The sequence below is a fragment of the Bison bison genome, unplaced genomic scaffold, assembly GCF_000754665.1.
Source record: "Bison bison bison isolate TAMUID 2011002044 unplaced genomic scaffold, Bison_UMD1.0 scf7180017864039, whole genome shotgun sequence".
Taxonomy (NCBI): domain Eukaryota; kingdom Metazoa; phylum Chordata; class Mammalia; order Artiodactyla; family Bovidae; genus Bison; species Bison bison.
This window is the reverse complement of record NW_011494611.1, coordinates 3,758,904-3,774,462: the sequence shown is the minus strand read 5'-3', so window position 1 is coordinate 3,774,462 and position 15,559 is coordinate 3,758,904. Positions and strand designations below refer to the sequence as shown.

The 15,559-nt window shown below is 41.2% G+C and overlaps 1 protein-coding gene across 1 annotated transcript in view; it reads left to right on the top strand.

Moving 5' to 3' along the window:
• The window catches only part of SLC31A1 (solute carrier family 31 (copper transporter), member 1), a 34,221-nt gene that overhangs the window by 13,886 nt on the left and 4,776 nt on the right, over nt 1–15,559 (top strand). The window contains exons 2-3 of the mRNA XM_010835184.1: nt 12,980–13,137; nt 14,169–14,241. Coding sequence (XP_010833486.1) covers nt 13,012–13,137; nt 14,169–14,241 — 199 coding nt within the window. The 5' untranslated portion in view covers nt 12,980–13,011. The remainder of the gene's footprint in view (nt 1–12,979; nt 13,138–14,168; nt 14,242–15,559) is intronic.

The following is a 15,559-nucleotide window of genomic DNA, read 5'->3' as shown; positions in this document are numbered from 1 at the left end:
TCCTCCTTTCCTAGCCATGGATTGAACTCATGCCCCCTGCAGTGAAAGCATGAAGTCTTAAGCATTGGACCACCAGGGAAGTCCCTAACACCTTTATGTTAAGAGACAAGGACAGAAGAGTTGGGTGAAAGTCCAATGATAGGAGTAATAAAATGATCACTGGACTTGAGGTCAGAATCTGGATTCTAATTGCAGACTGCCACTAGACTGACTGCCACATGACCTTGACTAGTCAGTTAACCTCTTGTACCTCTATTTTCCAGCTATTAAAGCAAGTAGCCGTTCTTGTTTAACCCAGTCCTATCCTTCGCATACAGTTAGGTCTAGCAACATACTACACTGTGCTTGCTCAGCAGGAAAACCTGAGAACATGCTGGAAAGAAAGTTTACTCTTGATTGGACCTAGACTCAGAAGCGTTCAATCAACAAGTATTTATTGAATACCAAGGTAAATGGTATATTAGACTCCACATAGTCTAAAGTAGGCCTTACTATGCATTCCATGAACAAGATGTGAGTAGTTTTCTTCAGCCTTGTTATTGAGCACTCATAGAACATAACCCACAAAGTAATAATAATGCATTTATGTATGTTACATGGTCTTTTTCTCTCAGTATTTCTTGCCATTCATTACCTTATTTTAATGATACAAAAGCCCTGAAAAGGAACAAGACAGATTTTATCTCATTCCCCTGACTTTCAGATGAGATGCCTAACTCAGAGATCAAAAGTGATTGTCAGAGACTACCTAAGTGGTGCAGTGGTTAAGACTCTATGTTTCCAAAGCAGAGGCCGTCAGTTCAATCCCTGGCTGGGGAACTAAGATTCCGACATGTCATAAAGTATAACCCAAAAAAAAGAAGTAGGGTGATTTTGCCCCAAGGGGATATTTGGCAAAATCTGGAGATATTTTTGGATTGTCACAGCTGGGACAGTGCTTCTGTCACTTAGTGAGTAAAGGCTTGGAATACTGTTAAACTTCCTACAGTGCACAGGACAGCTCAAAAAGAGTTGTTCAGCCCCAAATGTCAATGAGGTCAAAACTGAGAAACTGACATTGGCGTTTTACCTCCAAAGAATACAGAGTGATGGAGTTGGATGAAGCAGAAATCCAGGTCTTGAACTCAAGTCTAGTATATTCTCCAATGCCCTTAGCATTAAAAACTGGAGTCACATAAATTCTGAATTTATTGCTAGTGTTTTGTGGAGTGAAAAGTGGGATTTGTCAAATATCATGGCTGAAGATTTCCATGTTTAGTACAGATTGTATAACCCAATAACAATCCACTAGGCACGTGCTGTCCAGGGAGCTTGGTCTACCTTCATCATATTTTTTACCTTACTGAGAAACTAACAAATTTGAGTAAGTTACCCAAATGCTATTGAAATCTGAACACAGCCCCTTTAACAGGCTCTGCATAGTACCTACTGCCTATCGAAAGACTCATGGGACTTTTATGGGAAATGTCACCAAGATACTCAGAGAGAAAGTAGCAGAGCCAGGATTGAATCTTACCTGACTCATGCTCTTAACAATGTTCTGTGAGCTTAACTCCCTCCTACAGAAGTGGACATGTGACTTTAGAAGCTCTTACAATCCAAGATAGTCCTTGTAGAGTATTCTTCAGTTTTGCCCCTCAAACCATTAAATAACCCAGAAATTAGAAGGTTTGTCTAATCCTTTGGAAGTTTTAACAGATGTCTTTCTGGATTTGGGGAAATTAAAGGATTATGGCCCATGGCTCTGTAAGGAATTTGTTTTTTTCCATCTGTGAACGCCTCACAGAAAACTAGAGCAGAAAATATTATTAGGTAAGAACAAATAAAGGCCAGTTATTCTACACAGCAAAGTATTCTATTAAAGTCTAAATCTGGTCACATCCCTCCCCTGCTTATTACCCTAAATAGCTTCCAGCTGCCCTTGGAGTAAAATTCAGTCTGCTCCACATGACCTGTAAGGCCTTCTTCACTGTCCACTTCTGCCTGTCTTCAGCCTCACTGGCTTCTCTTCCTCGTACTCAGGATGTTCCATTCATACTGACCTTGAATGACCTTGATTCTTTCTTGCCTCAGGGGTGCTATTCTCTGCCCATCTACCCATCTCCAGTAATTTTCAGTCTGCCTAAATGTTACCTTAAGAGGGCTTCTCTGTTCTCTCTTCTACCTCCCCTGCTTCGTCTAAGTTCCTTTACTGTTATTCTCCTGCCACAGCACCATGTGTACTTCCAACTATATACTTAAACACCTTTACTTAAATATTTAACGACAGTTTCCTCCTCTAGGGTAAGCTTTGCAAAGGAAAGAATCTTGTCTTTTGCACCTGGGTCCTTGTAAGTAGATATAAAACCTACCTGGGTTTTGTAAGAATTAAATAATTTTGAGTGAATGAGTATTTTGCCCAGTGTTCTTCCAGGTGCGGTAAGGAGGTGTGAATTAGTGACTTGCCGTCTAAGAACTTTGCTGTGTGTATATGGTGTTTTTTATCGTGTATTTTAGGAACTGTAAGTCAAATGTTCCATAAGAGAAGATTGCTAAAGATATCCAATAAAAAGCAATTTCTTCTGTCAGGAATTCAAGGAAAACCTCATATATATTTTAACTTTATCCTACTTCTGGCTTCCCTTGTGGCTCAGCTGGTAAAGAATCCACCTGCAATGCGGGAGGCCAGAGTTTGATCCCTGGGTTGGGAAGATCCCTTGGAGAAGGGAAAGGCTACCCACTCCGGTATTCTGGCCTGGAGAATTCCATGGGCTGTATAGTCCGTGGGGTTGCAAAAAGTCATACACGACTAAGCGATTTTCACTTCACTTCACTTACTTCTGACACATTTTAAGTGAACTATAAATGTTAAATAAATAATGATAGGATTTTCACATATTCAGAAGATGGGACGGGGACTACTGAGCCAAAAAAGCGTACAGCTATCAAAGTACTAAATTCACGAAGAGTGAATGGATGACTTTCAGTGGAATATCTGAATGTGAAGAGGATTAGATTGGGGTAAGGCTGGGAAGGAAATCTGTAACAGAGACATAAATAAATGCCAGTGAAAGTGAAAGCCACTCAGTCGTGGCTGACTCTTGGGGTCCCCATGGACTATACAGTCCATGGGATTCTCCAGGCCAGAATACTGGAGTGGGTACCCTTTCCCTTCTCCAAGGGATCTTCCCAACCCAGAGATCAAACCCAGGTCTCGGCATTGCAGGTGGATTCTTTACCAGCTGAACCACAAGGGAAGCCCAGGAATACTGGAGTGGGTAGCCTATCCCTTCTCTAGCGTTTCTTTCCAACTGAGGAATTGAACCAGGGTCTCCTGCATTGCAGGTGGATTCTTTACCAGCTGAGTTATCTGAGAAGCCCCAAATGCCAGGTAGTGGACATAAAATAAATGATGAGAAGGGTGAGGTGAAGATACTTCTGTGTTTCTTTGCAGACAGATTAGTTCGTGGGAGTAAAACCTAAAATGCAAATCACGGTTTGAGAAATACATGCAAATGGTATCTGGATACTGCTTTCACTGGAACTACTGGTTCTGTTATCGACACCATCACCAAAAAGTAGCAAAATGCAGCTCCTATGAAACACCTCCTATGCTTGGTTTGGCTGGGAAGAGAGTGTTTGCATCCTTATATTTCTGAAATGGAAACATCCTGAGGGGTGTTATAACAGTTGTTACAGAATTTGGTTATTACTGAATAGCTGCATCTGGTGACTTCAAAAGTCCTTCCAGGCTTTTTTTGGGGGGGTGGGGGGCATGCTGTGTGGTACAAGGATCTTAGTTCTCCAACCAGGGATTGAACCCGTGTCCCCTACAGTGGAAGCATGGAGTCTTAACCACTGGACCACCATGGAAGTCCTAAAGCCCTTCCAATTCTTAGTGAGATTTCTGTGACCCACAAATTGAGAGGCGGGGCACTTGGTTTTATTTTGAGGTGGTCGGCCAATAGATGAAGAGATGGCTCATTCATCTCTTTCTAGGTCTACTTGTTGAAGCCAGACTTCTCTCCTTAGCTGAGTCTAAGGCTAAGCTAAGAGGCTAAGCTTGGAGGCTAAGCATCCAAGAGGAACTTGTTAAATGTCTGCAGTTGATGAAGATGAGGACTTGGAGAAACACTCCATTCAACTGTTTCTCTTACATTTTCTCAACAGTGTTCTATCAGGTGATGACTAAAACAGACAGATTGAAAGAACATTTAAAAAAAAAAAATTGGGATATTTGAGACCTAGTCTCAGTTGGATAATGAGGAAAGGCACATTGTGATATGAATGGTCTGAGGTATTAGAACTAGACCTTGTAAGAGGAGGAAGATTTGTTGCATTTAGAGATTGTAAGGATGGGCCTGGCAGACTAGAGAAACAATGTCAGTGAAGACACCAGACAGCAAAGTGTGGTAAGAGTAGAAACTGGGCTAATTAGACTTGTTCGGCTGAAACACAAAGTACCTGTAGGCAGAAAGGTAGGTTGAGGCCTTTATTTTAAAGATCTATGATCTTAGAACCAGGAGGTTAATATTTCAGTGGAGAGGTTGGTAGGCAGTGGAATGTTGGGGACAGATAAGTAGAGCCATGCTTTAGGTAGATTGATTTGTCATTGATGTATCACATAGGATGAACAGAGGGCATAAGTACCATGAGTAAAACCCATGTTTGTAAGACAGTGTGAAAACCAGAAGCAGGCTGAGTGAATCTTCTAATTTATTTGAATTAGGAAAAGTGATCAAAATTTGACACTGAATAAATAGTAAGGCAGATTTAACAGAGAATAATCCCTGGCCTAGGAGTGAGGATACATAAGTTCTTGCCAGGGTCTTCCACAACTTTCTAGAATGACATTGAACATGTTGCTTAAACTTTCCATGCCTTGGGCTTCCGTGGTGGCTGAGCAGTAAAGAATCTGCCTGCCAATACAGGAGAAGCAGGTTTGATCCCTGGGTCAGGAAGATTCCATTCCCCTGGGAAGGAAATGGCAGCCCACTCCAGTATTCTTGCTTGGGAAATCCCATGAACAGAGGAGCCTGGTGGGCTACAGTCCACAGGGGTGGCAAAGAGTTAGACACGACTGAGTGACTAATACTTCCACTTTTCACTTCCTGTGCCTTGGTTCCTCTGAAACAAGAAGAGATACTGTGAGGATTTGTTGTTGTTATTCAGTCAGTCAGTAAGTCGTGTCCGAATCTTTGTGACCCTATGGACTGCAGCATGCCAGGCTTCCCTGTCCGTCACTGTCTCCTGGGTTTTGCTTCAGCATCAGTCTTTCCAGTGAATATTCAGGGTTGATTTCCTATAGGATTGACTAGTTTGATCTCCTTGCTATCCAAGGATCTCTCAAGAGTCTTCTCCAACACCACAGTTCGAAAGCATCAATTCTTTGGCACTCAGCCTTCTTTAGGGTCCAACTCTCACATCTGTCCATGACCACTGGAAAAACCATAGCTTTGGCTATATGGACCTTTGTCAGCAAATAATGTCTCTGCTTGTTAAGGTGCTGTCTAGTTTTGTCATAGCTTTCCCTCCAAGGAGCAAACATCTTTTAATTTTGTGGCTGCAGTCATCATCTGCAGTGATTTTAGAGCCCAGGAAAATACAATCTGCCACTGTTCCCATTTTTTTCCCCATATATTTGCCATGAAGTGATGTGACTGGATGCCATGATCTTAGCTCTTTGAATGTTGAGTTTTAAGCCAGCTTTTTCACTCTCCCCTGTCACCTTCATCAAGTGGCTCTAGTTCCTCTTTACTTTCTGCCATTAAGGTGTTATCATCTGCATTGGGTATTTAAAAAATTAAGTTTGTCCTTAGCATGCTTTCCCTTCAAAATGATAAGCCTCTGTTATTATATACCTATATAATTTGTCTTGTAATCAGTTCTTCCAGGACCAGCAGGCTTCTCATCTCCTTTGCTCAGCCTGAGCAGATTAACCATTGTTGAGTGGAGATATAGAAAGATAAAGATAGAAGGGGGTGAATCACCTGGAAGCAAAGCCTTTCTTATCTTATTCTGATTAGAATCAAATCATGGGTTTGCGTTCTGTCTTTTCCATAGATTGTTAGAATGATATTCACAGGGCAGCTCCTGAGTGGTCATTCTTAGCTAAGAACTTCAGTATAAAAGATCTACTCCTGCTAATTCATAGCTCTTTTGTTCTTCTAAAAACTTTCAGTCTGTGTAGCCTTTCTTGTTTGCCTAGATCATTGTGTGTGTGCTTAGTCGCTCCGTTGTGTCTGACTATTTGCAACCCCAAGGACTGTAGCCTGCCTCTGTTCATGGGGATTCTCCAGGTGAGAATACTAAAGTGGGTTGCCATGCCCTCCTCCAGGGGATCTTCCCAACCCAGGGATTGAACCCAGGTCTCCCGTATTGCAGGACAATTCTTTACCATCTGAACCACCAGGGAATTGGCCACTCATAAATGGAGGCCCTTTAAGTTTTAAGTGTAACCATTTGAAGTAGTTTTCCCCTTTGTCTCTGTCCACTGGTTACTATTGATGCATCCGATTAGTCTGATGCATGAGTGGTATAGCCACATAGACTTTGATATCTCTTTAGTGTGTAGAGTGTAGTTTGGCTTCTTTCCACAAATAGTGCTTTCAATGAATCCTACAACAGACTTATCATCTTTGCTATTGTTACTTCTTATGTTCCCTTTTTACTGAGACCCTGTTCAAGGGAGTGCATGATAGCCAGACTTAGATCACAAAATGGCTTAGGCCTAAAGTGGCTTCTCTTAAATCAAAAGGCTAAACCTGCTTCTTTTCCTCAGGGACCTCCTATGCTGCAGCAAAGAGCCAGTTTTGTCTCTATGATGGATCTGTTTCTTTGACTTTAACTTTTGTTTTGTGTTGCTTTTGTTATTATGTTGTTAGTTGCTCAGTTGCCTCTGACTCTTTGCAACCCCAAGGACTGTGGCTGTCAATGGGATTCTCCAGGCAAGAATATTGGAGTGGGTTGCCATGCCCTTCTCCTGGGGATCTTCCTGACTCAGGGATCGAACCCTGGTCTCCTGCACTGCAAGTGGATTCTCTGAGGGAGTGGGAAGCCCTTTCTTATTATAACGACCTGCCTTGGGGAAGACTGCACCTCTGCTGGAAAAGACTGATACATCACCTCTGGAGGCTGGCCATTCCAGGAGATATTTGCAAGATAATGGTCTTTACTTCTTCAACTCCTACCTATCTCTGTCCTACAAAGAACCTGGCAGACAGACCCAGACAACATGGTTATTTTGAGACATTAGTCTGCTGTCTTTGTCAGCCAGCTTTCCTAATAGAATCGTATTCCTTGCCTCAATCTTCTGGTTAATTGGCCTGTCCAGCAGTGAGCAGACCGAGCTTGGACTCAGTAACACCTACACTATCTGTTTACAGTAGAGCTCACTTTGGTATTATCAACAAAGCCACAAACTTAGAAGAGAAAATGGTAGCTTTAGGTTTTAAAGTATAAAATCCAAGTTTTCTTTCTTTCATTTTCATTTTTTATATTTTTAGTGGTAAGGGCTTCCCTGGTGGCTTAAATGGTAAAGAATCTGCTTACAATTCAGGAGACCCAGGTTTAATCCCTGGGTGGGAAAGAAGGCAAAGATCCCCTGGAGAAGGAAATGGCAACCCACTCCACTATTCTTGGGTTTTCCTGGCGGCTCAGATGGTAAAGAATCGCCTGCAATGCAGGAGACCTGGGCTCAATCCCTGAGCTGGGAAGATCCCAGGAGGAGGGCATGGCAACCCACTCCACTATTCTTGCCTAGAGAATCTCATGGACAGAGGAGCCTGGCGGGCTTTAGTCCATAGGGTTTGCAAAGAGTCAGACATGACTGAGTGACTAACACAGTGTTGGTGGTGGGGTTTTGGAAATTATTCTCCGGCGTTCTTTCTTTATAAAGCTACAATTATAGCACGTGCCCTATCCCCTCCCATCACCTGCCAAATTTAATCTGGACAGAACTCTGAGATTTTAAGGTCTTTACCATTTCCTTTTTCTTATTGGCCTGACTTATTTTCTTACTGTCTCATTTTCCTAAACTGTTATTTAATACATTGATACGGCAGAAGTCTGGGAGTCAAAAATTTTTGCCAGTTCTGGCTAGAACCTGTGTATAAACTTAAGATTTACTCACGCCTAATACTCTTTGTAAATGAAATTAGTTTAAGTATCCTTATGATTACTGCACTCCAAGAAGGATACAGGCCAAGGAAAGAGAGTTAAAATATCCAAAGCATGGTGTAGTTATATTCAAACAGTTATGACCACATTTCTGTCGGTCATTTTGGAGTAAAAGTGTGAGGCCAGGGCCTAGAGTGTGAGTGAAACAACATCATGGCCATCAAGGAAAAGGGCCTTCCCTATTTATAGTCATCAAATTGTATCTCCCTTCCCTAGAAGCCACTGCGTTTTTTTTCTAAACAACTTTAGTATATTGTCCTGAAACGTCAGGTTATGCAGAGGCACCAAGGCCTGATTTGTTACTGCATTATATCAAGATCTCTCCTTTATTCCTACATTCCTTTACCACTTCTTGCAAACAGCATAAGTGCAGGATTCATAAAAGATCGTGTTAGTTACTCAGTCGTGTCCAAGCCCTTGCGACCCCACGGACTATAGCCCTCCAGGCTCCTTTGTCCATGGAATTCTCCAAGCAAGAATACTGGAGTGGAGAGCCTTTTCCTTCTCCAGGGGATCTTCCCAACCCAGGGTTCCAACCCAGATCTCCTGCATTACAGGCAGGTTCTTTATCATCTGAGCCATGTATAGGAAAATTTCAAAGTTCACCTATAGAGACACTTGAAACAAACCCAGAGTCATTCCTCAGAATATCTGTGACCCTATACAGGTCATGAAAAGGCAGGATTAGTCCAATTAAACTTGTTGCATAATCACATGAACATAGTCCATATGCAGGAATCCTTGTTTATGGTAGTGTATTGTCTTTGATGTTGAATTTCCCCTGTCTGTGCTTGCCAAAAGCTTGTATCATCAGTCATAACTATTGATTCCAGAAAGCAGAAGAGTAACTAGATAGAGTTCCCTTTGTTAAATGTTTTTACAAATCTAAAAAAGAACATGACCCTAATCATTTTAAGAATAAAAGCTTTCTTCCTTATCATGAAAGTCAGGAAAGACTGGTGGCAGTCTCCAAAAGAATTATCTGAGGCTCCGGATTACATCTGACTGAGCTGGAGGAGAAGCGACCATATGGCAGATGTGTGACCACTTCTGTGTAGTCTTTTGTGGGATCTAATCGTAGGCCCCTATGGACTATTGTTTCTCATTCACCATTGTGAAATACCAGGAAAATAAAAGAGGATTTAAAGTTTAAGGTCAGTGCTAAGACACAGAATGGGCATCAGAATTTAACCTGCTCACTAGTTCCCTATCTTCTCTCTATAAATTGATATATATTTTGCTAGAGATGATAGATTTTGCAAAAGAGATTCTGGCCCTCTCAGCTTTACAATGCGTGTGTTTGGGGGAAGTGTTGGCAGGAACAGAGGAAGTTTCTTTTTGATGATTCTCAAAAGTACACTGAGAAGGAATTAGATCCTTGAATCCAAGGAAGTTTTGAAACCTATTTTTATAAAGATGGCACCATACTTATTAAATGGGGAAAAGGGGACGGTAGAAAATGCAAAGCTATATGGGATTCAATGCTGTTGTTCTTCAGTCATGTCTGACTCTTTGTGATGCCATGGACTGCAGCACACCAGGCTTCCCTGTCCTTCACCATCTCTCAGGGCTTACTCAAATTCATGTCCATTGAGTCGGTGATGCCGTCCAACCATTTGTCCTCTGTCGTCCCCTTCTCCTCCTGCCTTCAGTCTTTCCCAGCATCAGGTTATTCAGTATAGGATGTGTCATTCATTCTAATAGTATTCCAAGCAATACAAGCAAGTTGGTATACAGCCAACCTCAAGTACCCAGCTGAACATGAATGTTCCCTGGAAACTGAATAGTGTAAAGCCTTCCAAAGAAATAAGCTTCTCACCTATTTTTATATGAACTAAGTTTCATAGAAATTCACACTTGATATTTTTCTCTCACCAATTTCTAGACCATTTCTGATCTATTTTCTTAAAGAGCAAAGAAGCTTTCTATGCTAGACGAAAGAACTTTTATGAACCATCCACATGTGTTGATAGTCATTTTGTGGCCTTGGGAGAGAGGATAGGCAGAAAGGGCTTGAAAGTGGTCTTAGTTAGCTAGAATACTCTGCAAGAGAGAAGCTAACAGAAAGCTGACTTTTACCTAGGATTCTACTATAATAAATCCATTGTGGGCTTTCCTGGTAGCTCAGTGGTAAAGGGTCCACTTGCCAATGCAGCAGACGGGGATTTGGGGAAGATCTCACATGCCATGGAGCATCCAAGCCCTTGAGCCACAACTCCTGAAGCCCACATGCCCTGGAGCCTGTGCTCCACAATGAGAAGCCTGAGTAGCAGAGCTAGAGAATAGCCCCTTCTCTCCACAGCTGGAGAAAAGCCTGCACAGCAACAAACCCCCGGCACAGCCAAAAATAAATAAATTCATTAAATTATTAAAAAAAAAAAAATCTATTGTGAGAGTTTGCTGGTGGTTCGGTAGTTAGGATTCAGTGCTTCCACGGTTGGAGGCCTGGATTCAATCCCTGGTCGGGGAATTAAGATCCTGTGAGTCACATGGTGAGGTTAAAAAAAAATTAAAATTAAGGTTAAAAGGAAAAAAAAAAAGAAATTAATTGTCTATTGACCGTGGGAGGAAATAGATTCAGTTCCTGCTCTGTTCTCTAGTATATTTCAGTGTGAAATGTATCCTACAAGGTGATACTTCAAAACAGGTGCATAACTTGAAAGACATTCTTAGGATTTGGACGTTGAGAATACTGGTACATATTCTCTATTCTATATGGACATACAGAACACTGATACATCTGAAGAGATTTGATTAAGTACTCATTAAATGGGCGTCTCTGATTGGTAATGCGATGCCTGGACAATTAGGAACCCGTGGGTCTTCAAAAGAAACCCGGTGAAAGGGAGAATATGTAAAAGTTCGTGAGGAAAATCAAGGGTATAAATCTTAATTAGTTTCTGATGCTATGTTCTTACTTTTTAAATTGTCCTTTACAGTTCATCTTATGCCCCAAACTGAGTGGTGACTGTTCAGTTTCCCCTTCTAACTTCAGCCTTGAAGCTCCATGAGGATGGAGTCTACGTCTGCTTCATCTCTGTATGTCCCTCAGTCGCTGATGCCAGAAGGCACACCACAAACATTCGTGTGTTCTCTCTTGTTGATTATTTTTGTGTGTATTCTTTTTTTTTTTTAACCATTCACTATAAATAAACCTTTGTGGACAAAAATCTTATTAGGTATCTGTTTGTACCTCTAATCTAGTCCCCTTATGGCAATGGTATTAACAATACCAGCTTGTTGAGTTCTCTCATGATGAAGCAATACAGTATCTGGCATGAAAGTTATTTAAATTCATAGTTGAATTTTGATTATCTGTAACGGATGTTTTGCCATTTCCTTTGCTGGAACCTATTTTTTCAGCTTGCTATCATAGAATCATGGGATAGAAGTTGAAGAGGGGGAAATAAATGGTGGAGTATTTGTGCTTTGGTATCTAAAGCGTGCCTCTTTTCAGCCTCTTAGTAACCCTGCCATATTCCCCTGTCTCTTTCCTTCACAGCACTAATCACCACATGAAACTGTTCTGTTTACTGTGTCTCCATCCTGTGTTTTGTTTGTCTTATTCACTGTTGAATTATTAGCACTTAGCTCAGAGTTTGGCGAAAGCTGGATAAATATTTATTGATTGGATTAATAAAAGAGGCACACAGGCTCATGAACGTGAACACCTACTTGGGATTTCTAAAGAACTCTTTCCTCCACAAATTGGCATTCAGGGACACATCAAGAGGATCCCACCACCTCCCTCTCTACTCTCTTCACCTTCCCACTCCCCGCCCCAGCTACCAGAATTTTTGCTCTTTGGATAACATCTTGGATGGACTTTTGCAATAAAACCATTAAGGGGTAGTAAACATAGAGACAAGACTGAACGTGCAGTTGTCTAGACTTAATTTAATAGAGAATATCTAATTTATGCCTTTTCCCCCCCGCCATGTTCCCAGGTCTAATGCCCTGCTGATATTGACAGTGTATCAAATTCTGAACACACTGCTTGCCTAGGGCAGCAGTAGACCTTTCCTTCTAATTTAAATTAGCTGAAGGCTGGTGGTCCCATATGTGAGAGTGTATTCGTAATATCCTGACTGAACACAGGCCATCCAATTAGGTGAATTATCTTGAAACTCTTGCTTTTTATCTACTGACATTTGTGATCAGAAAGGCTGTTAAATTTCATCCATGGCATCAATTTTATACAAATTATTTCCTGCCACCCAAAGAAGCTACTTTTCTTCTCCTTATCTCATATTTAAGTTTGAACATACATTGAATGTATCTAGAAGAGCATTGATTCTTCAGAATAAGAGTTAGGTTTCTGATATTGTATATCTGATTCACTTTGTATTGTATTGTATAGCAGAAACTAACATGACATTGTAAATCAACTATACTTCAATAAAAATGAATTTAAAAAAAAAAGAGGTTTCTGAAACCCTATGTACAAATCCCTTCTGCCACAGTTTCCAGAGGACATCCCTGTTGGTGCAGTTACTCCTCTCTGTGTCTGTAGATAATTAAAAAATAATTCTGAGTAAAATGTTAGGGGAGCATATATTTATTGGCTGAAATCCCATGTAGACTAAATATTTATCAAGAAACAAGATTTGGGGAATTCCCTGGCAGTCCAGAAACTGGGACTCTGTACTTCCAGGGCAGGGGACACAGATTCCATCCCTGGTCAGGGAACTAAGATTCCACGTGCCACACAGTGTGGCCAAAAGAGAAAAAAAGACAAGATGAAACATTGTGAAGATTTAAAAAAAAAAAAAATCAAGATTTTGTATTTTTAATTATTGTATATAATTCTTTTTCTTAAAAGAATCTTCTGCTGACTCAACTTTTCCTGGGAAAATGGGCCATTCCCACATCATGGGGATGAACATGGATATGAGTGGTGGAGACAACAGTACCATGCCACCTCACCATCACCCGACCACTTCATCTGACCACTCCCATGATCACATGATGATGATGATGGTAAGTGCCGAAGGAAAGGCAGCCCGGGCCCTTTCCCACCCACCTGGGTCATAGAAATAATCAAATTTTAGGACTGAAAGATGATTATGTTTGTTGTTTTTGTTCAGTCACTAAGTTGTGTCCAACTCTTTGCAACCCTGTGGACTGTAGCACGCCAGGCTTCCCTGTCTTTCATTATTTCCCAGAGTTTGCTCAAACTCACGTCCATTGAGTTGGTGATGCCATCCAACCATCTCATCCTCTGTGTACCCTTCTCCTCCTGCCCTCAATCTGTCCCAACGTCAGGGTCATTTTCAATGAGTCGGCTGTTCGCATCAGATAGCCAAAGTATTGGAGCTTCAGTTTTAGCATCAGTCCTTCCAATGAATATTCAGGGTTGATTTCCTTTAGGACTGACTGGTTTGACCTCCATGCAGTCTAAGGGATCTCAAGAGTCTTCTCCAACACTACAGTTCAAAAGCATCAATTGTCCGGTGCTCAGCCTTCTTTATGGTCCAACTCTTACATCCATACATGACTATTGGAAAGACCATAGCTTTGACTGTATGGACTTTTGTCGGCAAAGTGATGTCTCTGCTTTTTAATACACTGTCTTGGTTTGTCATAGCATTTTTTTTTCCAAGGTTAAAGATCAATTTACCGATGAGGAAAAACTAAGGCAGACCTAGAGAAGTCAAGTGATTTGCCCAAGATTATGTGGCAGGTTAATTTCAGGGCTATACCAGAACCGATATTTCTATGGTTCTTTCTTCAGTATGTCTTCCTTTCAAAATTGACCCTTTTCTTGATTAATTTCTTTATGCTTCGTGTAGACGAGAAAAAAGATGAAAGTTGACAGTGAGGGCAAAGGAGAGTACATGTGGAGAAGTGCCTGTGTTAGTGATACGAAAATGAGGAGAAAGTTTTCCTCTTAAGTGAATGCTTCTTATTACCCAGAACTGCTGCTTATAAGTGTTCTAAGCTTCTTGACCTGAGATTCTCATGTAGAAACTTCGATTGTTTCTAACTAACATGTTTTGGTTTCCTGGCAGCCTATGACCTTCTACTTTGGCTTTAAGAACGTGGAACTATTGTTTTCTGGTTTGGTGATCAATACGGCTGGAGGTGAGTAAGCCATCAGGTGCTGTTTGAAGGTGACACTCACATGAGAGACAGTGACAAAGAATCTGGAAACCCAGCGCCTCTTCCTGCCAGAGTTACTGAGTCGTGAGGGTTGCAATTGTAACCGTCTGGTTTCCTATTTCCTACCTGGAAGATAAGGATACACAATGACTATTTAGGTCCTACTGCAAACCTCTCTTAAATAACATGTGTATGTTTTAGAGTTTCTGAAACATAATTTAGATACAGGTCAGAGTCTTTTGCAGACCATTGTCTTTCACCCTTTTCCAGAGTGTTTCCTTGTTTGATTGGCCTTGGACGGAAGACTATGGTCAAGTTTGAATGGCATAAGAAGCATTTTATATATACATACCACAAAATAACCCTAGCTTCAAAACTATTAATCGAGTACAGTCCTTCCATTTTACAGAAAAATTAAGCTTCAAATAGTGAAATGATTAGCCCTAAATAAATTAGTATGTCAGAACTAGGACAGGGACCTAAGGCTTCTGACCTAATCCAATGCTCTTTCTCCTTTACTGAACTGGTCTACAGCATTCATGACTCTTGACCCATCTTAGGGTCAGTCCTAGTTTGGGGGCAGTTAACCATCCATTTTTTTTGGAGTCTATAATGTTGAGTTAGTGTGCCTTAAATTCAAATTGTACAAGTTCAGTGGTCAGGTGGACCACTTTAGGTATAAGATAAATCTTTGGACCCACAAAATCGATTGTTTTGGGAAGAAGGAAAGCATTTAATTCAGGTAGTATGTTAAATCAGTTTTGAATACATTCATATTGTTACCAACAATTCACACTGTGAAAGACTTAGGATTGAAATGCCCATTCAAGAAATAGAGTCAGCACTCTTCTGCGGGGCAGGCAGGGCACACAATGCAGCGTGTGGGATCCCCAGGCAAGGCTGGAGCCTGTGCCCCTGCGCTGGGAGGTCAGAGTCCTAACAATAAGCGTATTCTACATCGTGTGTCTGTGTGAAACTAGTTTAATCACGTCAAGCAGCCAGACCAAAGGTTATTGTTGTTCCACTTATTTTTTTATTATATTAATCAGAAAATGAGTATATTCTTTAGTAGAGACTGTAGTTTTCACTAAGATCATCTTAGTCTTTCTCTTCCATCCATGGGAGTGAAGAGGTAACAATATAACATATTCTGGAATTGACAGTAGAGAGTAGCAGTTTTTTGGAATTCCCTGGCAGTCCATTGATCAGGACATGGCACTTTGACTGCCCAGGGCCTGGGTTCAGTCCCTGGTCAGGGAACTAAGATTCTGCAAGCTGAGTGGCAAGGCCCATTCCCACC